The 24,489-nt window shown below is 34.2% G+C and overlaps 2 protein-coding genes across 2 annotated transcripts in view; one reads left to right on the top strand and one right to left on the bottom strand.

The window, feature by feature from the left end:
- Positions 1-8,675: 8,675 nt before the first annotated feature.
- Positions 8,676-10,280, top strand: LOC128922876 (zinc finger BED domain-containing protein 4-like). Its single transcript, XM_054235261.1, has 3 exons — positions 8,676-9,292; positions 9,381-9,573; positions 9,647-10,280. Exons 1-3 carry the CDS (start codon positions 9,059-9,061, stop codon positions 10,117-10,119), a joined length of 900 nt encoding a protein of 299 aa, XP_054091236.1. The 5' UTR covers positions 8,676-9,058; the 3' UTR covers positions 10,120-10,280.
- Positions 10,281-21,118: 10,838 nt separating this feature from the next.
- LOC105219360 (lipoyltransferase 1, mitochondrial) overlaps positions 21,119-24,489 on the bottom strand; it is a 24,668-nt gene continuing 21,297 nt past the window's right edge. The window contains exons 3-4 of the mRNA XM_011195458.3: positions 21,396-21,749; positions 21,119-21,342 (exon numbers count right to left, since the gene is read on the bottom strand). Of these exons, the coding sequence (XP_011193760.1) occupies positions 21,178-21,342; positions 21,396-21,749 (519 nt within the window). The 3' untranslated portion in view covers positions 21,119-21,177. The remainder of the gene's footprint in view (positions 21,343-21,395; positions 21,750-24,489) is intronic.

Raw genomic sequence — 24,489 nt, 5'->3', positions numbered from 1 at the left:
TCGAAAACTCCTAGTGTCGTCTCATCTGATGTTGACATCGTCCAAGCTTCTGCACCGTAAAGCAGGACGGGAATGATAAGGGACTTGTAGAGCTTGATTTTGGTTCGTCGAGAGAGGACTATACTGTTCAATTGCCTACTCAGTCCAAAGTAGCACCTGTTGGCAAGAGTTATTCTGCGCTGGATTTCGAGGCTGACATTGTTCGTGTTGTTAGTGCTGGTTCCCAGATAAACGAAATTATCTACAACTTCAAAGTTATGACTGTCAACAGTGACGTGGGAGCCAAGACGCGAGTGCGCTGACTGTTTGTTTGATGACAGGAGATATTTCGTCCTGTCCTCATTCACCTCCAGACCCATTCGCTTCGCCTCCTTATCCATGCGGGAAAAAGCAGAACAAACGGCGCGGTTGCTGCTTCCGATGATATCAATATCTTCGGCGTACGCCAGTAGCTGTACACTCTTGTAGAAGATTGTACCTTCTCGGTTTAGCTCTGCAGCTCTTATAATTTTTTTCCAGCATCAGGTTAAAGAAGTCGCACGATAGTGAGTCACCTTGTCTGAAACCTCGTTTGGTATCGAACGGCTCGGAGAGGTCCTTCCCAATCATGACGGAGCTTTTGGTGTTGCTCAACGTCAACTTACATAGCCGTATTAGTTTTGCGGGCCGTTTCCGTGTACAGTCCAAAAATGAAAGAAATCGGATAATAACCACGCCCACCTCCCATACAAAGGTTAGGTTGAAAAAGACTAAAAGTGCGTTAACTCACTAACGAGAAACGTCAGAAACACCAAATTTTACATAAGAAATGGCAGAAGGAAGCAGCATTTCTGCATTTTGATATTTTTTTACAAAATGGAAAATGGGCGTGGCGTCGGCCATTTATGGGTCAAAAACCATATCTCAAGAACTACTCTACCGATTTCAATGAAATTCGGTATATAACACGTTTTTGACACCCTGATGACACTGGTTTAATATGAGCGAAATCGGTTCACAACTACGTCTACTTCCCATACAACTCAATTTTGAATCCTTCTGATTCTTTCACTTTATGATGTATACATAAGGAACCGATAAATATAGCTAAATAAAACTTTACACAAATACTGTATTTGAGCTGTGACATCACTTGTTGTGAAATTGTCAAAATCGGACCATGAATTTTCAAGGCCCCTGATATCAAACATGAAGAACTCAGAGCCCAAGGGTAATTTTTCACCGAAAATATAGGTAAATCTATAAATAAATTGCGAGAGTATAAAATGTTTGGTTGCACCCGAACTTAGCCTTTCCTTACTTGTTTTGATATACATATATAACCCTATATCTAACGCCTTCTTCCTTGCAGCAGACGTGGAGTTTGTAGTTTTCAGTTAGGAGCAGCACCCTCCGCAACGATGTCTTTGTCGCCTTCGGTTCTTTGTTACCTCCACTGATGCCTTAAAAATTTGTTCGCCCAATTGAAACACATACATATATTGTCATATTCGAATTATTTTGGCTGTACAAAATATACGTGTTTATAACCGACGTATTTAAAAGAACATCCAAAGCAGCTTTATGAAACCTACGAATAGTTTTACGGAGAGGGCTGATATAACTTGCCATTTGAATTTTGAATTTTTACGCTGATGTTCTGGTCCTCTAGAATACTGTCATCACTCCATTGTATCACTGCTGCAATATGAGTTTTACGAATCTTCATCTGGATTAAAATATTCTTCACTAACGCAAGAATTTTCTGTGATTCCAGCATGTGACATATTTCCTCCGAATTTAAAACCTCACAATTACACTTCAATAATTTTTCTCTCAACTTTTGCAACCAACTGTTCGGTATGAACTGTAGATTTACACGGATTTACATTTTCGAAATGTGATCACCAGTGATCACAGCATAACAACAATGGTAAAAAAAAATCAGTTTATAAAGCGCAGATTGTGTTTTTTGCTTGACACCTGGGATTTGAATTTTGTCGTAATCATCAGTCTCCGGACCTAAACCCAGACGAAATCGGTCCATTGAGTGAATTATGCTAAGGTGCAGCAGGAGTGGAATTCTATTTCGCCAAAAACATGCGCAGATTTGTGTAGTAATATCCCAAAAAGAATTCGTTATAGACGCTAAAGGTTGTTAAACGAAGTACTAATATCAATTTTAAACCCTATATATATTAGATCACAAAATTAATCACACTGACATTTTACATTTAGTTTTGTTATTGATTTTATTTATGTTTGTTTCATGAAATATTACTTGTGTTTCTTCTTTTTGACTGGCGCAGACACCGCTTATGCGGTTATAGCCGAGTCCACAACAGCGCGCCACGTATCCCTCCTTCTGGCAGTTTGGCGCCAATTGGTTATACCAAGCGAAGCAAGGTCCCTCTCCACCTGGTCCTTCCATCGGAGTGGAGGTCTCCCTCTTCCTCGGCTTCCACCAGCGGGTACTGCATCCAATACTTTCAGAGCTGGAGCACTTTCATCCATTCGAACAACATGACCTAGCCAGCGAGCCGCTGTCTTTTTATTCGCTGGACTATGTCTATGTCGTCGAATAACACATACAGCTCATCGTTCCATCGTCTGCGGTATTCGCCGTTGCCAATGTTTAAGGGACCATAAATCTTCCGCAAAACCTTTCTCTCGAAAACTCCTAGTGCCGTCTCATCGGATGTTGACATCGCCCACGCTTCTGCACCGTAAAGTAGGACGGGAATGATGAGAGACTTGTAGAGTTTGGTTTTTGTTCGTCGAGAGAGGACTTTACTTTTCAATTGCCTACTTAGTCCATAGTAGCACCTGTTGGCAAGAATGATTCTGCGTTGGCTTTCCAGACATTGTTATTGCTGTTAATGCTGGTTCCCAGGTAGACGAAATTATCTACAACTTCAAAGTTATGACTGTCAACAGTGACGTGGGAGCCAAGACGCGAATGCGCTGACTGTTTGTTTGACGACAGGAGATATTTCGTCTTGTCCTCGTTCACCACCAGACCCATACGCTTCGCTTCCTTATCCAGTCTGGAAAAAGCAGAACTAACGGCGCGTGTGCTGTTTCCAATGATATCGATATCATCGGCGTACGCCTGTAGCTGTACACTCTTGTAGAAAATTGTGCCTTCTCTATTTAGCTCTGCAGCTCTTATAATTTTTTCCAGCATCAGGTTAAAGAAATCACACGAGAGTTAGTCACCTTGTCTGAAACCTCGTCTGGTATCGAACGGTTCGGAGAGGTCCTTCCCGATCCTGACGGAGCTTTTGGTGTTGCTCAACGTCAGCTTACACAGCCGTATTAGTTTTGCGGGGTTTGTGTTTAACTCTTTATTATTATATCTTTATCTTCTATAATATAAAAATGAATCGCTAAATGTGTTGCTAAGCGCATAACTCGAGAACATCTGAACCGCTTAAATTTTGCCTGGATGCCTCTTCATTTACATGCTGTATAAGCCTCATTTCGTGAGTCTGCAAGTTTGGTTATTTCGTTCACTACTGAATTCACACCAAGATTACGGTGAAGGTCAGCAGATGTAACATACCAAGGGGCATTAACTATACTTCTTAGTACCTTATTTTGGAAGCGCTGAATGCAGACAATACAGTTTTGACTTGAGCAACCCCATAGTTGAGCTCCATAGGCCCAAATTGACTTTAGTACTTTATTATATATAAACAGTTTGTTTGCGATTGAAAGCGTCGATCTCCTACCGACCAGATGGTAAAACTTAGCAAATTTTAAATCAAGCTCGCACCTTTTTTTCTTGACATGCTCTTTCCAGCGAAGCTTTGCATCTAGGGTGATTCCTAGGTACTTAGCATTATTGTGATGTGGTATAAGAGTACCATTTATATAAATGGGATGATATGACGTTTCTTTAAAGTAAAGACTACGGGTATTGATTTGGAATTGTTTAATTTAATGCGCCACTTGGAAGCCCATTTAGTAATTGCATTGACAGCTGTTTGCACTCGAAGGGTAGATATTGAGGTTGACTCTCCTGCTGCTAACAGGGCTGTGTCATCCGCAAATGTCGCTGTCACATAACTTAAGTCAGTGGGGATATCTCTTGTAAAAAGCAAGTAAAGCATTGGCCCCAACTAGCTTTCCTGGGGAACACCCGCTTCTATCGGTCGCAAGTTTGAGTATGCATCCTCTTGTTTTATACTAAAGTATCTATATTTTAGGTAGGAAGCAATTATTTCGCAATATTGTTTGGGTAACATGCATTTCAATTTCAGCAGTAGACCCGAATGCCAAACTCTATCAAAAGCCTGAGACATGTCTAAGAAGGCCTCTAAACGTTCATTTTATCCATAGCATTTTCAACGAAATTCAGGATTCGGTGCACCTGGTCAATTGTTGAATGGTGGTCACGAAAGCCGAACTGATGTACTGGTATATGGTGTTTTCGATCTATTATTGATTTTAGCCTCTTTATGAGAACATTCTCGAAGACTTTCGATAGAACTGGCAACAGCGATATTGGCCTATAAGATGTGACATCATGTAGTGGTTTACCTAGGGATGGAAAAGTCGACTCTGACTTTAGTCATCTTTTATTAGAAATAATAGACTTTTTAGGATCGATTCAAGCTTGTCTTGAATCGATTAAAATCGACTTTTACTCGATGACTGACAGTTGATGAATTAAGATAATCACTATAAGATTACTTTTAAAAGCACAATACAAAGTACCAATCGAAGCGTTTCTTTATAAATAGCCTCTTTCTGATTTTCTGATTGGTCTATAACAATATAATGTTTACATTGCCGCCGGTAATTGATGTAATTAACTTTTTAATATACGGTACATAGTATTGAACAATTCTTCATCATGGCTCCCAGTTTGATATGGGCCTATTGCACAAAAGTTAACAATGGCAGTAAAGTTAAGTGTGATTTATGTCATAAACAGTGTTTGTTTAATTAAAGCACATCAACAATGATGAAGCACTTACAATGTGCTCACACGATTGCTCCTCCGTCAAGTAATGAAAAACAAACTCAGAAAAGATTGAATGACAGTCACAATGATTTCGAAGTTCAGCCTAAAAAAGTAAGTGCTTTTGAAGAACTTTTTAAAGTTTGTACATAAATTATTCCTCTCCACAGACAATTTAATTTTTTATATTGATACTAACTTAATCATGTTTGTTTTTAGGTTTTAGTCGCTGTCGAATCATCTGTTCCATCGGTTGCTTTGGTACCTCAAACAAAATCATCTCTTCAAGAGAATACCACAGTACAATCTCAGGTCCAAGGTCCTATGGATCGTTGTATAAACAATGCTAATTCTTTTTCAGGTAGTAGTGAATTAAATTAGGAAACAACGTTAATCTTATTAATTTCTTCTATCATGCATTTTCATTGTTTCCTAGCTGGTGGACGTAGATATGATCAAGCTACCACAGCTCTTTTACGAATGATCGCTGTTGATAATATGCCTCTGTGTACCACAGAAAGACCAGGATTCAGAAAATTTATTAAAACACTGCAACCGTTGTATCACATACCCTGTGAGCCAACTATAACTAATGCTATGAGTCGTAAATATCAAGATTTGTCGAATAAAATAAAACTTGAACTGCGACAGACTGAATCTGTGTGTCTTACTACTGATATCTGGACTCACCAACACACAATGAAAAGCTATCTTGGCTTAACAGTTCACTATCTGAAAGGTCAGTTACTGATTTTATTTTCAAAAATCATTACATTCAGTTTTAACTTCAAATATCTAACTTTATTGACATATTAACCTTTCTTCACAGAAACTGAGATGAAGACTGTTGAGCTGGGCGCTTATCTCATGGAAGAGAGGAAAACAATAGAAAATTTGAGCTTGAAATTAAGAAATATATGCAATGACTGGGGTCTTGATGATAGTAAAATAGCAGCATTCGTTTCAGACGGGGGCGCAAACATCAAAGGAGCTATTAAAAGTGAGTTCGGCGATGGGAAACACATTTCATGTTTTGGACATGTAATAAATAATATTGGTCAGCGCCTTATCGAAGTTAATATTACTCCACCTGCATCTGAATCTCGAAATCAAGTTTCCGACTTACCCGCTGATGAAAATGATGCTATTGACAATCTTGAAGACTTAATTACAGATCATACTGAGCAATCGTCATTGCGTGAGCTATTGTCAAAAGTTAAACAAATTGTCACATTCTTTCGACAAAGTGAAAGAGCGACTACAGAGCTGCTGAAATTACAGAAGGACAAGCCTGAAAATTCTCGTCTGAAATTAATTCAGGAAGTGCGAACGAGATGGAACTCCTGTTGTTGAGACTAGCTGTGTCAAATATTTCTTACCGCTGGTGGGGGAAAATAAGTGATAGTCTAGCCTTATTGAGAAATTATTTCATTCTAGTTTTATTTTGGTTTTTTACTTACTTATATACAAATTTTAGAATTATCTTAAGAACTAATTATATGTGTATGTGTGTATGTCTATATCTATATTTTATATGTTGCACGATAAGGGGTTACTTCAAATGCACACAAGCAATTACCCCAATGTATTTTTATAACCAATAGGTTATCTTGTGCATACATATAAATATGTTTATTTATTAGTAGTTGAGTGCATGCGTGTTGCATATAGATGCATGCGTGCCTCATATAAATGTATGTGTGTTGCATGTATGCGTGCAACATATAATGTATGTTTGTTGCATATTAATGCATATATGTTTATGTGTTTATTTATGTATACAAATTTATGTTTTATATGTAGCTCCTCGGATTTGCTAAGGCATAAAAGAATGCATGTTCAATGATATTTGAACATATTGCCGAGGGAAAGAAATTATTATATAAAATTAGTGGACTGTATAAATTTTATAAATATTGAATAATATTAATTTTAGTTCGTTGTTGCTGATCTTCTCAAGGCCTTCTCGCAGCTTTCTCTGCTCCAGTTTACTTATTTGAAGAGTAGTTAGTTGGTCTTCTGCAATTTCCTTTATGGTTTTCACGATCGGGTCCAGCTTCGGATTGATGTCGCTTTGCATTTTATATATTTGCATGTTGATTGAAGTGATGTCTTCGAATGTTGTAGTACAGTAGTTGGTGTCCCCGCATTTTAATAACGTTGAAAGTTTGCATGTTTGATCGGTAACACCAGCTTTCCACATTTCTCCAAAATGTGGGTCTGCCGGAGGAGAAAAATGCCAAGTTATTTGCTCATTGGCGAGAATATTGCTCTCGACTTCTTGATCTCCAGTTTCAGCTTTTTCATTTTTAATTTTATGTATGTCTACATCTGAGGTTTCAACCGCATCAGTTGATTTTTCTTCAGAAATAGGGTGTTCAGTAGTCTCTTCCTTTTCAATTTTATTTGCTTCTTCTTGTAATTCTGTAATTTTGTTTTCGTTCCTTTCTTTCTCTTCTTCTTCTTCTACTTTAATATTTTTAACTAATTCATTTGCAGAAGATAGAGAGAATTTTGGAATTATTATAAAATCTTCTTCTTCTACTTTCTTATCTTCAACTAATTTAGTTGGTCTCTTCTTAGTTTTAGAAAATAGATTGAGATCGGGAACAATTATAAACTCTTCTTCTTCTGAATCACTTGTTTTAACAAATTTAGTTCGTTCAACTTCAGAAGATAGGTTTGGAGATAGGTTTAATTTATTTTTTAAATTTGGAATATTTATCAATTCCTCTTTTTCTTTTTGTATTGGTTTTGTTTTAACCAGCTTTGTTGTGGTAGATGAAGAGAATTGTGGAATTATTATAAATTCTTCTTTATCCAAATTACTTCGAAAAGTATTTTTTGGCTCTTCTTGTTGTGATTGTCGATTAAAATAACAAAGCTCTTGAAAAAATTCATCACCTATTTGGTCATATATGATTTCAATTTCTTCATTGAAATCTAATTCGTTTTTCATCTTCTGAATATCATTGTATAATGATTGCAAATAGCTTAGTTGATAATTCTTTATCGTTAATTCTAAACTTAGATTTTCCATTTTATTTTTGAAGGTTTCTATTTTCCTCATGATCATGGATGTTTTTCGATCCAGATATTGGTATTTAGGTTCAGTCTTCCACATTTTGTAGAACCTTATTGCTATATTCTCGCGACAAAAATTGTTGTTTTTATATTGTTAATATGCGGGAATATGCACCCGTCTTACAATTATTATTTTATTTTGCCTGAATTATAAACAGGGCTTTAATGTTGCCTGTGTAAATAACAGGTCTTTTTATTTTGCCTGTGTAAATAACAGGGCTTTTTATTTTGCCTGTCTAACTAACAGGGCTTTTTATGGTGCCTGTATAAATAACAGGACTTTTTATTTTGCCTGTATGACTAACAGGGCTTATATTTTGCCTGTATTAAATTCAGGGCTTTTGTTTTGGCTGAGCTCTTTCATAGGCTCGATAGGACCAATGTAAGAAACATCCGGCTTACCAATTTTTATAAAACAATGTAGTTTCTAACAAACCTTACCGCTGGTGGGGGGCAATGATAGACTTGCATTGAGTGAGAATTTAATTCATTCTCAAATGTTAAAACTAGCTGTGTCAAATATTTCTTACCGCTGGTGGGGGAAAATAAGTGATAGTCTAGCCTTATTGAGAAATTATTTCATTCTAGTTTTATTTTGGTTTTTTACTTACTTATATACAAATTTTAGAATTATCTTAAGAACTAATTATATGTGTATGTGTGTATGTGTGTATGTCTATATCTATATTTTATATGTTGCACGATAAGGGGTTATTTCAAATGCACACAAGCAATTGCCCCAATGTATTTTTATAACCAATAGGTTATCTTGTGCATACATATAAATATGTTTATTTATTAGTAGTTGAGCGCATGCGTGTTGCATATAGATGCATGCGTGCCTCATATAAATGTATGTGTGTTGCATGTATGCGTGCAACATATAATGTATGTTTGTTGCATATTAATGCATATATGTTTATGTGTTTATTTATGTATACAAATTTATGTTTTATATGTAGCTCCTCGGATTTGCTAAGGCATAAAAGAATGCATGTTCAATGATATTTGAACACCTGTTTTGAAATGGTTGACCGTTTCATTGTGCTTGCTGATCATGTCAGTAAAGTGCTTTTACAAGTGAAGATGGACAAATCTTCGAAAGCTAAGCCACCTAACATGATCACAGGTGAGGAAATCGATGCGTTAGTAGAAGTTCGTGACATCTTAAAACCTCTCTTGCAAATAACTCAAGAAGTTTGTTTTGAGAAATGTGTAACATTGAGCAAGTGCATTCCTTTGATTTCAAGTCTTAGAAAAGTAAGTTCCCATTATTAAACTAGCAAAGCTATTGCAATATTATCTTGTTTTGAATTTTTATTGAATGAATTGATTTTATATTTTACAGAAGATTGAAGAGTTAACGCCAGAAACTTTAATTGGGCGACATTTGAAAAAGAGAATGGTTCAAGACATCGAAACAAAATACGGCAATATTGAATCCGTAAAACTGTACGCTTGTGCAACATTGGTTGATCCTCGTTATAAAAAGTTTGGTTTTCAAAGTATTCGGGATTCTGCACGAGCGGTAACTAATGTCGGTAGGTTGATTATGCAAACATTATTTGATTATTTCTATGGTTTAGTTTAATCTTAATATAATTTTTTGTGTAGCTGATCTTGTCAAGACAGAACGAAAATTAGCATTGGCAGCAACGGTGGCAAATATTAACCCTCAAGATGAGATATTAGCTATTCAAGGTCCGGAATCTCAGAAAACGAACGATGACAATGATGATTTATGGTCTTATTTTGATAACACTGTGAGTTGTAGTTCCAATCTTGCAGATTCTGATGAGGCTGGAGGATTACCAATACAATTACGACAATATTTGACACGCCCGGCTGTCAATCGGAAACAAAATCCTAATCCGTTAACTGTGTGGGAAAGTATGAAATATGAATATCCGTATCTATGGAAAGTAGCTAAAAAGTACTTGCCAATAGTTGCAACGTCTGTACCCTGTGAGCGATTATTTTCACATGCAGGACTTATCGCAAATCAGTTGAGGAGTCGCTTATCACCTCAGCACATTAATGAGCTAATATTTTTAAGATCAATCGGCAAAGAAATGTGGTTTTCGTAGTTATTTATTTTTAAATTTTTTGTTTTTTAATTAAAAAAAAAAGCAATTTTATTATCCAATACCAAAATGTATGCAATGAAATCCTAAAATACTTTTTATAATATGTTAAAAACTAAAAAAATATTGATATATCTAATGAATTTCGTGTACGAGTTGCTTAATTTATAAAAAGTCAACTTAAGTCACAAAAGTCGACTATCGGGGTTGATTAATTGACTTCCAGAATCGAAAAACTAGAAGTCAATTCCAAAGTCAAAAATCGACAAAGCGATGGAACGTATCTTAAGTATAATGCGCTGTTTACAATGTTTGCAGCTTTCCAGAGCGAATAATCGGTAGTTTTATCAACAGCGAGTTTGGACAATTACGTTTTGAAGGAATAGTTTTTAAACTGTCTAATTTGTGTTCTTAGTTCCGCTGTACATCTATTAAGCTCTGCTTTGAGAGCAGCCGACCTAGTTTACTGCCATCTTCGTCGAAGTTTGCGTTTGTTATGGATACCATCTAAGATGTATTTTGGGAATTTGTTTCCACTTAGATTCACGCGAATATTCGGTGTACTGTTCCACGCAGCATTTTGAATTACATTTCACAATCTAAGTCGGCATCTGTCGATATGCGCTTTAGCTTAAAATCGACTTTATTCAGTATAGTCTTAAATTTATACCAATCAGTATGTTTATTAGATAGAGAACACGTGCCAGACGAAATTACTGGTTTTTCACATAAAGTTAGTAACACTGGTGAATGATCAGAGCTAAAATCTGAGCTATCTTCAATACGTAAATTGATTTTCTATTCTTTGTTGATGACAAAAAAGTTAAGTAGATCTGGTAATTTCCTACTATCTGCAGGCCAATAAGTGGGTCTGCCTGTCGAAATGACATTGCATCCAATAACTTGTATAGCTTTCAGTAGTTCTCAACCTTTGGTTGTAGTTAAACGTGATCCGCAATGAGTGTGTTTTGCATTAAAGTCACCACCCATGATGTACCTTCCGTCATATTTTTTTAATAAACTCGTATAAATATCAGTTTTGATATTATGCCTGGGCGGACTATATAGAGCAATTAAGTATAATGACTGACTGTGCATTTTTACTAAGATTGCTGTAGCTTGAATTTCTTCAGTCTTAATCTGGGCTTCTTCGAAATGTTTAATAATACTTTTGATTAAAACCGCGCTTCCTCCTCGTGCTGAGTTTGCCGGGTGCGGAGTGTGGTATAAGTCATAATTTTTGAATTTTTTAAATGAATGGTTCGTAAAATGTGTTTCGGACAACAAACATACATCAATACTTCTGTCGTTTAGAATAACTTCCAATTCATTTTTACTTTTGGAAAGACCATTGGCCTTCCATAACATTATTTTCAAAGAGTTACTGATGGGAGGGGTCTTACTTCATTCCTTCCTTTGTCCGCAACGGAGTTTTTCGCCTGAGCATTGACATTCTCCTCAACTGTATTACCATTCTTTTTGTCTGTAATTGTTTGCAGTTCTTTTGCAACGACACAACCACGGTAGCTTGCAGGATGAGAATCGCCGCAGTTGTAACATTTGGCGGGATCTTTTTCTGCTTTGGTGCATTCAGTTGTAGGATGTTTGCCTCCACATTTCACACATCTCGACGGCTTACCGCAGAAGTTTTTTGTATGTCCAAAAGCTTGACAGTTTTTGCACTGAGGAATTAATTTAGAGGCTTTGATAGGCTCAACCTTGATAACGGTATTAAGAATGCTTTTGATCTGATAAACTTTCTTAATGTCCTCGGTAGCATCGAATACTACTAAAAACATATCTAGCGGTTCTTTAGTCTTCCACTTAAGTTTGTTAATTGCATTTAACACATTAAAGCCTTGATCTTTAAGATCGTTCAAGATGGATTGAGTATCACATGAGTGGTGTAAATTCTTTATCATTACCTTTATTGGCCTGTTGTGTTTGCTCTCGTAGCTAAACCAAGGTATATTTTCGTTTGACAAGAATTTTGTTGTTGTTCGATAGTCAGTAGGATCAAATGTATTTGGTTTGTAGGCACCGTTACTCAACAGCTTTATTAAAAATTTGTTTTTTGTTAGAGCGGTAATATTCGAATGTAATTTATTAAAATCTTTAACATCATTTATTATAATTGGTGATGGTCGATGAATTTTGGCCGCATTATTAATGGCCGCATTTTCATTATTTTTATTTTCCAAAGGGCTATTAATTGTTGGGGAACTATCAGCTTTACGTTTTTTTGAAGATCGCTTCGTTTTGAGTATCCACTCAGTTTCCTTAGCTAGTTCATCTTCATCCGTATTGTAAACTTCATCAACACTTACATTTGATGGTTTTGGTGCTGTACTAGCAGGCTTGCTTATACTGGCTTTCAAGTCTTCATTTTCTTTTATTAGTGCTACATTATCTTTTTGTAATTGATTACACATCGCTTCTAAGATTTTAAGCCTTTCATTTACAAGATAGTTAGCCTTTTGTAACTCTTTAATTGTATTCACTCTAAACGTGCTTAGACTATTTCTCGGCGTCACCTCATGTTGAGGTTCAGCCATTTTTTGTTTTTAGCGATTTCCCTACTGGGTGTTAGCAACCTGTCGTTTGGTCGGTAATGTAGTTGGGAATAAAACTTTTTATGCTGTATTTATTAAACCTGTATGGCAGCTTTGATCACAGCTGGTAATTGTACGAAGAGAACAGCTGATTGTACATATAATCATTTACTTGTTTAGTACGGCTGTCAGCATCCACAATAATGCTTTGTGTTGTTTTTTTTCTCCTTTCCACAAATTGTTTTTATAAACTTGGGTTCCCTAACAAAACGTTTAAGCAATTTTGTTTCCTTTTTTTACAAGATTCCGCAAACCACAAAAGTGAAGACACATTCAATCCATGCCAGGACTCTGTGTCTTTATTTCATGCACAAAAAAATTCGGTTTCGCATTCAGTTTCACAATGTTATTTACTCTTTTTCACGGCACCGAAAATTGCACTTGCGTTCACTTCAACTGTCCACACTCTATATCAAGAAGCTTTTGGAAATGGTAGGGTCGCAGGTGACACCTCGAAGGATTAATAACATTTCCAACAGATTTCTGTCACTTCATGGACTCGCTTTATCCTCGTGTTGTTCCTGACATGAAATCACAATATAATAACCATTAATGGCTGATTGAATGGCATATTTTGGTGGTAAAAAAACAAAGATGGCGATGATCTAAATGCTAAGTAGTGTGAGTTGTCATAATGCTGCGTAACATAAATCAACCTCGACTTTGCAATAGGACAAGACTAGTTGTGAAGAAGGTAATCAATAAATTAATATCGTCACCGAAGCCAAGATTGAGCCAACTATTAAATTTTCTCATTTGTTACATACTTCAATATACGATTAAGAAAATTCAAAGATAAAAAACTATTAAAAACAGCAAAACATTCAATAACTTTTTATCATCGATTGATATCGTGATCAATTCTTGATTCACTGCATATGCGACCGTCGACGATCTTAGTATTGTTATGGCTACTAGAAAGTAAGCGTATTACTTTACAGAGAACAGCACTTTTGTGGTGCTCAGAGAAGCATTTCTGTGGCGTGTCAACTCGGCCCTTCCTGACCAAAATCATCGTCGGTTTCTGGTTCATAATTTCTTTACCAAGGCCTCATTTTTTTAATTGATGACATTGGTCGAATCTCTGCTTCCATTTTTCACGTTCATTGGATATCTTTACTGCGATTTGTTTGCATTTGCGAATGTAGTAGCATTACGACGAGAATTCATGGTTCATAAGAGATCTTTCAATTTGATATCCTAATCTTTAGAATTTTCAGTTTCTGTAATATTTTATTTTTATTTTGTTCATGCTGCAATATTTTATCACTTGGCGATTTGACAGTATGCTTTCAAATGTTGATAATTTCGAGTAATTTTTCATCTTGGAGTTGAATTGTGTGGGGTCAGTCATCGTTATTACTGGATACTTTAACAACAAAACTTGCTGGATGGACTTCGTTCGCAGGTTGGCAATAAACCGGACGAACTTCCAAACTTTTTTATATGGACAATGAAACACTTTTTGAATTTATTGTTTGTAGATTTACTGCGGAAACGTTCCTCGATTTACATAACTCATGATATATTTTAATAAGTCTTGGCATCGATTGTACTCATTCGATATTTCAAATCGTTGCCGTTTGCACCTTGATGCTAGATTCTGTTAAACCGCCTTTGTTAAAAATGTATTCGTCCAGTGATTATGTTTGAAGTCGTTTCGTTAGCTTAATATGTTCGCGATATCTTTTTATGCGTATCTGCTTCGTTTAGCATACATGGGAAATCGGTTAAAAGTTTATTCATAAACTGTAGACAATTTACGAAAATACCATGCGGCGAATCAATCTACAATTTTGCAGATTCTCGTAGTATTTGTTGTACTGCACAAATCAAAATTTGTACTTGCTAGTTACAGTCACTCACAGCTATTTCATGCAGATGGAATTTTTTTTGTAAAATGTTCAATATTTCTTAAAATTTTGCAAACACGATAAAACGGAGTATGCAGACTTCTTGTTTATTTTGTTCTATTTAGTTCCTCAACAAAAAAATACAAAAAAATTTCCATTTATTTAATTTTAATTAAAAAAATAACAATAGTATTTGAAAATTCACGTCACAGCTTAAATGATGCAACTCAAAAAAGAACAAGTATTTATTCGTTATTTAAAAACCGAGTGGGGTTGCACTCCGGGAGTGCACGCAGAAGTGAAAACTTGAACTTATGGCGCGTTGGGCACTTTTTTGTGTGAGCATTTTTATGTGCGCTCGCGACATGAGAAATTGTACATAAAAAATCAAGTTTATCAAAGCAATGTGGGCACTTTTTGAATGGGCGTGAAATATAATACTATAGAAACTATATTCGAAGGAAGTGATTTTATTTAAGTAAATACAAAATTTATCAATTCTCATCCATAATTTCAACAACTCTTACATCATCATTATCAGCATTTTCATCATTATTATCAGGATTTTCATCAAATTCTAAAACTGAAACAATAAGTCTATGGTAACTAAAGTATGAAATGAACAATTTTGATTTAAATTTATTTATATATTTTGTGAATACTGCATCAATAGTAGGTAGGTATTTTGTTGTGCTAAGATTGCGATCATTGGACATCGTTAAATCAAATTCTTCATATAAATATTCAATTAATGATTGATTTTTGACATCTGCAAAGTTTATGTTGAAAATAAATAAATAAATTTTCCATTTAATATTCATTTATAAAATAAATATAAAAAACTCTCAATCTTGTCTGTCGCGAGGGCACGAACGAATTCCCATGCAAAGACTGCGTATGGTATACATCAGTGATCGGCAGCCCATTGCCCGCGGAGCGCACACTGAGTGTACGTGTGAAACACACGTACTTGTAATAATTTTTACACAAAGAGCTGAAGTCAAGGCTAGTTCTTAATTATTATTTAAAATTCTAATAGAAAAATGTGTTAACTTGAAAAAGAAGTCCGCAATGGCGGAATTAAACAACAATAGTGCAAAAAAGTCGTCTATAAAGAATTTTTTTCACTTTTCCAAAAAACAAAAAAGTTGGCAAAATGGCGAACTTTTTGTAACAAAACATATAATTTTAATTATAAATATGCATGATTATATTGGATCAATTTATAAATGAAGATTTTAAGAATTATGTTCATTGTGATATTTTATCTGCACATTATTCAATTTGGTTCACTATGTTTCACATTTCCGTTTTCCATTTGACAATTCTTCTGTTGCCTATTCCCATTCGTGGGTCGTGAACGCTTCAGTCTGTCGTAATCTTGTCTTCTATCATTCTTGGGCCAGTTGCTTGCTGACTTCTCAGCGAACAAAACGTATGGTGGGATTGTACGCATGCATGTATGAACACAAAATACAATGCTTATATATACATATATTATTTTATTTCAATTTTGATTATTTATTTTTGGAAGACAGTTCAGAGAAACACAATTATTAATTTTTCAACTTCATTCGCTACTTTATATGTTAGTAATATAATTAATAATTGTGTTTAACTTTTTACATAATTATGTTTACTGATTTATAATGTTTTGACACACATTTACGCACAGCACACAAAGCGAGAGTATGAATAATGAGTAAGTTTCTCTTGATACGTTTCGTTGAAGTGCTCAATTGTCTCATGAGACAATAATTCAGTCAAGCTAAACCAAAATGACCCATACCACCAAAAAACACCAATATTATAGCTGAATGCAAGAATGATAGAAGACATGATTACGACAGGCTGAAGCGTTCACGACCCACGAATGGGAATAGGCAACAGAAGAATTGTCAAATGGAAAATGGAAATGTGAAACATAGTGAACCAAATTGAATAATATACAGATAAAATATCACAATGAACGTAATTCTTAAAATCTTCATTTATAAAATGATTCAATATAATAATGCATATTTATAATTAAAATTATATGTTTTGTTACAAAAAGATCGCCAACTTTTTTGTTTTTTGGAAAAGTGAAAAAAATTCTTTATATACGACTTTTTTGTACTATTGTTGTTTAATTCCGCCATTGCAGATTTCTTTTTCAAGTTAATACATTTTTCACTTAGAATTTTAAATAATAATTAAGAACTAGCCATGACTTCAGCTCCTTGTTTTGGTTTTATTGTTTTGTACCACCGTGCAATTTTGTTTCGCTCGCGTGTTCGGAGTCGTGAAAGTTGTCACTCAACAGGAACTAAAAACCCAAAAAAGCTAACTGTAAACGCCTGTCGTAATCTTGTCTTCTATCATTCTTGAGCTGAATGAATAAGTGATACGAATATGTTCAAAGTAAAACTGACGAAGTCTGTGCCGCCGCTAGGCAAATGTGGCCTGTGGGAACTGACTAACGATGTGTTTTGTTCGTTGATATTGTGTATTACATATAATGTTTTAAGTTATTTGATGACAGTAAAGTTAATACTTTTAGGTTCTAATATATTTCTTTTAATATTAATATATTGAAAATGATTAAAGACGCACGAAAATGCATATTCAATGAAATAATGAAAAATTTAATGTGAAAAAATTCTCACTGGGTATCTTAACTTTCGTGCTCAGCTACGAAGTCACAATTCCGATCAGTGCACCGAACTCATTCAAGTTTATTTTCATCGTGACCAATGAATAAGTGAGTAAAATCAAATTGTTACTATACACTCGTTTGAGTCATAAATTGACGGCACATATAAGTGTAGAAATACTATGAGTTTTTTTTCGTTTCGTGGAAATGAGTCTTAGTAATTTTTTATATTAGTATTAGTACTCATTTGCACTAATTTGTTTAGCTCATGAGTTAGTGCACTAATTTCATTAGTACTCAATCTGATGTATATCTGTGTAAAATCTCATCTGTCGCGAAAACGGCTGAAAATGCTAATACTATGTTTACCTATAACGAGATTATCTCCATTTACGAGCTTAACTCGATAATCTGTAATTAAGAAACGAGATTTCCCATACAAAATTGCTCTCTGGATAATCCGAGATTATAAAATTATCTCGTTTTATACAACTAGATTTTCGGTGTTATTCCTAGGTTTATCGATAATTTTGCGAAGAAAAGGAGAAATGTCAAATGAAAATGTAAACAACAATGGCCGACAGCGAGAGAAATATGTGTAATACAACAACAAATGCAACACATTTGACAATTGATAATCTCATTTGGCTATATGTAAACGGTTAGATTATTACAGCTTGAAGTCTATTTGACATGGAGCCTCCCAATTTTTTGGTGTATTCCGGTGTAATTTCGTTCCACTCCTCTATTAGAAGCCTTTTTTTGTTCTGGATGTCATGTTTTTTAATATTTGTCTTCAAAATAGACCACAAATTTTCGATGACGTTTAAATCCGGTGATTGTGCAGGAGTTTGAACAATGTGTGGACCACAGTACATACAGTAGAAAACCTTATTCGAGGGGAATTCTCGGTGGTTTTATTTTGTAAAAGTATAGGCGTCTTCAGAGATCTACCCTTTCTCGAATAATGTTAAAGACAGCAAACAATTGTGCATTTTAAAATATTCAATATACAAATAACCATAAAAATATGCAAGTGAATTTCTCTGAAGGAAATCGTTTTCAATTATATCAATTTACATACAATGTCTAATAGATTGCTTACTATCTATGGAAGACATTGCCAAAGTTTGAAAAGTTTGCCAAGAACTATCTTGAACCAGACATACATAATCTTTCAAGGTTATTTAGTTAAAATTATTCAATTTGTTTCATGGTAATATTAAATCCTTTAAAATTTGAAAGCGCCAAATGCAGTGTCACCAACCCAGGGATGTATTTATTTTCTAGTTGAATCGCGTTATACACTTGTACATAAAATATAACTAACTTATCAATAAATAACATTTAATACTACCATAAAATTTAATAAATATGCGAAATAATTTAAAATAATTCCGATACTAATGAAAAAATTTATTTTATTTAATAATTATTTAAGTACTGTTCATCGGACTTTAAAATGTTTGTGAAGATTAAATGTTAGCACAACACCCTAATTGCCACAATTGTATCAAAAAAATCGTAGCACACAACCCAAGTACGCCTCGGTGGTGTGTTAAAAGATCTTTTTTGGCCATTTCTGCCAACTTTGAAGCACTAACAACCTACACTCTTTCTCCGTGAAAATTTTATTTGGAGCCCTTCGTACAAAGCGTTCAATAATGTGCTGAACTGTGGTCGAACTCAAATTTACTAGTTCAGCTATTTTACGTTGCGACATTCCCTTTTTAAACTGCTCCAACACCAACTCTCGCTTTTCTAGTGATATGCGCGGTCCCATGGCTCACAAATGAATGTTTACTTAAATTTAAATATCTCTTTACATCCAACTCTTTCCACAATTATTTGTAAACTAATTAAAAAATTCCATTTGTTGAAAATCGCTTTTATTACGATGAAATGATTGCACAGTTTTTGTATTTTTTTGCTGAGGAACTAAATAGAACAAAATAAATAAGAAGTCTGCATACTGCGTTTTTGCAAAATTTTAAGGAATATAGAACATTTTACAAAAAAATTATATGTGGATCAAATAAGCTGTGAGTGACTGTATATACACTTTTTAGCATTTCAATACGTTTCATAAACTGCACCAAAGTTAACGATATTTCGCTTGTTGGTTATATTCAGGCAACAATTCGACAATGAAGTGCTGAACACATAGACGACGACAAGCGACGATCGACATCTGTCAAATATTAAAATACACGCATTCTTATGAGCACAGCTTTTTAGACAACAGCACGACTTCGCGACAAAAGGGTTGAAGTCTTCGCTGTCGAACTGAGACACTCGTTTCCAATTGGATTATATGTACTAGATATAATTTTGATATCTATCGCCTCGGACGAATTTCACTAATAGTATGTTTACATATGAAAATAATCTTGTTCTAAGCTCGTTCAATAATCTTACCGTTTACATATAGCCAAATGAGATTATCAATTGTCAAATGTGTTGCATTTGTTGTTGTATTACACATATTCCTCTCGCCGTCGGCCATTGTCGTTTACATTTTCATTTGACATTTCTCCTTTTCTTCGCAAAATTATCGATAAACCTAAGAATATTACCGAAAATCTAGTTGTATAAAACGAGATAATTTTATAATCTCGGATTATCCAGAGAGCAATTTTGTATGGGAAATCTCGTTTCTCAATTACAGATTATCGAGTTAAGTTCGTAAATGGAGATAATCTCGTTATATGTAAACATAGTATAAGAGAACATAAAATTATAATTTCTCATTTTATGAAAGTATTTGGCAGCATTTTTCAATATGTTGCTAGAATTCGTGAAACTTAAAAATCGTGAAATTGCTCCTTCGCATTTAGTGTATTTGCATTTTTAAAGAATTTGAAAACCTTTTTACTCTCAACTTACAAGAACGATGTGATTAGGCACAATTATTACAATAATAATTTCTTTGCTATACTCTCCATGAAATGACTTTCAGATAGTGTACTTTTATGATCTTCGTTCATCAGAAAATACCACCATCTCTGTGTTTTTGATCGTACGTCACCTCAACAGAGTTAACGGTAAATCAGGATATTTAATTCTTCTGTTGTTCTCCCACTTAAATGTTCACTACACAACTTGCACACAATGTTTGGAATCTATAATTTGTTCAGAGTCTTTAAATATATTTTAAAGTCATCAACTTCACAGAATCTGTTATTCGAATCTCTTCATGGTCGGACAGTGGAATATCTGTTCCATAATCAACGACGGGGAATCTAGTTCGTCCTCTCTGGGTGTTGCACTTTCATTGTTATTAAGCAAGTTGCAGAAGTGTTCCCTATTTAAATCCAGTATGCCCTGGACAAAAGTTCCCAGTTTACCTTCTCGGTCCCTACATGATAATGTTCCCGTTTTTAAAACTTCTGTACATCGCCATCTTTCTTTTTACGTCTGCAAATACGTCACATTTCCCTCTTCAACTTTCGATATCTATATGTTCGTAATACACAGTAGTTTGGGATGTCGTTCCACAGCTCCCTTACATCGCCATGCTGTTGAGTGCTCTCAGGAAGCAGGAGTGCAAGTGAAGTATAAAATCGTTCGGCTGTCTGTGCGTTTCTTCGCAACTACCAGATGGTGCTTCTTGTCAATTTTGGGTCCTCGTAGCGAATCCATGTCTAAAACACAGGTCACATGTCTTCCGTCTATCACAACTTGATCGATTTGATTGGGCGTATTTCGATCAGGAGACAGCTAGGTATCTTGTAGCATTTTCTTGTGCTGGAATCTGTGACTACAGACAACCATATTGGAAGAATGTAATGGTGTACTCTCAGGGCTTATAACTATTACATTTAATGTAAATTGTTTAGACTTACCATTAGTTCTAAATTTCTAAATATATAATTATTCTAATAAGATTATTAAACAAAATATTTTATAAACATTTTAACTAAACATGTTTTATTTTATTTTCCAATAAAAAAAAATAACATCAACGGCTGTTAATAGCTTGCATTATGTTGTCGGTAGATGCTAACTTAAGGGCATTTATAATTTTACTTAAGTTTTCTTCATTGTAACATTTGCGTTGTAAACTAGATACCACCGGTAGCTGCTCTCCATTGGGCATCGTAATAGTTACATCATGGATCAGACCCTAAAAGGTACAATATATTATCTATGTTAAATTATAAAATTTATATTACATACTTTTTCCACTTGTACATTGAGAATCATTTTATGTTCTTTATTCTGATCTTTTAAGAATAATTCCTTCTCAACTGAAAACTTTGGTGTTTTGCCATAAATCCACTCCCACGAATTGAATTCGGTTCTTAAGTCATCAATTCCTGGGAACCATTTTTCTGTTGGATTGATAAGTTGGAAACCACGTTGTTTCATAATTTGTTGATTTCCACCATCGGTCAACTCTGTGGCAAAAGTTCTCATGTATTCATAACCAACTGCAGATATTAATTGCGAAATATTGACATTGCGATTGATTTCACACAAGTTTTTAATTGGTGAACGAACTGAAGGCGTAGAATTACTAATATAATTAATCTGCAAAATTTTAATAATCAGTAAATTATATTTATATTTTTCATAACCGAAATCATATATTGCTATTGTTATACATGTTTATACATTATGTTTAAAAAATAAGAAAAAAGAATAGAATAATCCAGGAAATACAAAATTTGTTTTTTTTTTTTGTTTGTTTAGGGTGCTAAAATCATTATTCAATTTTTAAAATAACAAAAACAATTCACTGTAATGTCGAAGCTTTCGAGGCTTCAGCTCATAAGATTCCCCACTATACAATCATTTCAGAGTAATACTACCTAGTCACCTAGTGTCAGCTATTTATGAACCTGGACTCACCGTAGCCCGTCGAGACCTTCTTGAAAACAATGCTATCCAACACTGGCCCAGAAACAACATTTTGTATGCAAATGTCAATATAAAATTTTTATTTTAAACTCACATGATTAATAAAGACTGAAAGGGAGGAATTCGAAAATTCGATTCTAAATGCTTGCAATGACTGGTAATAGTTTTGTTAAAAAAAAATTGCATCCCTGATGTGTTATGAAGAGAGAACTTGTTTCGTCGTGATGAAAGTATAGTCCAAGAAACAAGAATGAAAGACTGGCGTGATCGTGTCCTAGAATGGGAATAGGCAACATGAAGAATTGTCAAATGGAAAACGGAAATGTAAAACATAGTGAACCAAATTGAATAATGTGCAGATAAAATATCACAATGAACGAGATTCTTAAAATCGTCATCTATAAAATGATCCAATATAATAATGCATATTTATATTTAAAATTGTTTGTTTCGTTACAAGAAGTTTGCCATTTTTGGCAACTTTTTAGTTGGTTGGAAAAAATAAAAAACTCTTTATATACGATTTTTATACTCTCGCGACAAAGTTGCTAAGCGAGTATATTAGTTTTTTTTTCACATAACGGTTGTTTGTAACACCTAAAACTAATCGAGATAGATATGATGTGTCCATCTGTGCGATAAGTTGAGTAAAAATTAAATATCTTGATACAAGTGTTTCGTTCGTGTCGTTAAAAACGGGTAATAACTTCCCCTAGCTCCCATAAACCTTATATTCGGGTTATCAAACTTTCGGTGGGCTTTATATCGCATATATCGGTTAATATGTGAGATACCTTAGCAAACTGTTGGATATTGTATACCTAGGTGGTGAAAATTAGTGAAATCGGTTCAGGAATTACCTCAGCCCTCATATACAGTAGTTTTCCGAAATAACGAACACATTAATTGTCAGGCCTGTTCGTTACATCGAATTTTTCGTTAATTCGTGTACTCACTTAGAGGTATGTTTTTCAATAAAAATTAGTTAAATATCCGTAAATTGCAGTTTAATAAATTGTTTTAAAATAATTCAAATACAATAAATTCTTCCAAAATGGACCAATTCTGCCACTTATAATTCTATTTGGTACTGATCAATAATTTTAAGCTTTTTTATAAAATTCAAAATGTTCGTTATTTAAGATACTCAATGTAAAAAATTTGCTTGTTCGTTATAAGCGGTTTTCGTTAAAACGAATATTCGTTATTTCGGAAAACTACTGTACTATATATGATGATTTTTGTTATTCTATTGTTCTTTATGTCAAATATATGGGCCAAATTGTGTGTCATCTTCATAAAACTATATCAATAAATTGCGAGAGTATAAAATGTTTGGTTACCCCCGAACTTAGACTTTCCTTTCTTGTTTTGTACTATTGTTTTTAAATATTTCGGTATTACGCACTTCATTTTCAAGTTAATATATTTTTCAATTAGAATTTTTAATAATAATAAAGCACTCGCTCACTTCCTTTTGGCTTCGTTTTGTACTACCCAAAGTGTATTTAACAAAGTGAACTAAGTATTTGACATACTCTTGTTTGATAATAAAATAGAAAACAATTGTATTGTTTTTTTGTAACATGTATGTATTTGTTTACATTAACCCGTCTTTTTTTGTCTTGAACAATATAATATATATTGATAAAATTTGTTGCAATTTGTCAGTTGGAGCTCAAAACATTGGTAAATTGCTTCAAGGAGTTGTTTTGCACAAGCAGAAAGTATTCGGCATTTCCTTTTATTCATTTCATTTTTTTGGTTTGAAATTTGTTTTCTTTTGAATTTTTGAATAAATGTTAGGATTAAATCAATGGCAACATACATGTCAAATTCGGTTAAAGAAAAATTAAATGTCATATACTTAGTTCACTTTGTTGAATACACTTTAGTACTACCGTGCATTTCGGCATTTTTCTCGCATGTTTCGGGGCATTGCACGGTGGTTCCTCCCATACGACAAAAATAAAAAAGTCTATGTTTATATATTGGGCTTGTAGCTAAATAAATAGTTGCATATGCCATCAAATTTATGTATTTTGAGTTTGTTTTGATTATTTCTAATGGAACTTCTTGAGTGAAAGCAACGTATGTACGGCTTTGCACAGAAGTAAATAGTTGACAAAAATAAAAGTGAAAGCAACGTGTACATTCAACTGCAAAAGTTTAATTTAAAAAAGTGTCTAAATAAAAATACTGAAAATGGAAATTAAAGTAGATGGTAATAGTATTATTTTTCAGTAATAACAAGTTTTTAAATTGTGCTGTTGTTTTTAGAATAACAAATTTTAATGAAGTGTCTTTTTGATTCAGTTTTGTTGTTCTTTGTTAAATGTATTTGGAGATTGAGTAACTTTGTCAACCGAATGCAGTGACCGGATTAGTGTGTAAATGTTGATACAAGTAT

Source organism: Zeugodacus cucurbitae, chromosome 6, assembly GCF_028554725.1.
Source record: "Zeugodacus cucurbitae isolate PBARC_wt_2022May chromosome 6, idZeuCucr1.2, whole genome shotgun sequence".
Lineage (NCBI taxonomy): Eukaryota > Metazoa > Arthropoda > Insecta > Diptera > Tephritidae > Zeugodacus > Zeugodacus cucurbitae.
The sequence above is the reverse complement of the archived record's forward strand: the minus strand, read 5'-3'. Positions and strand labels throughout refer to the sequence as shown.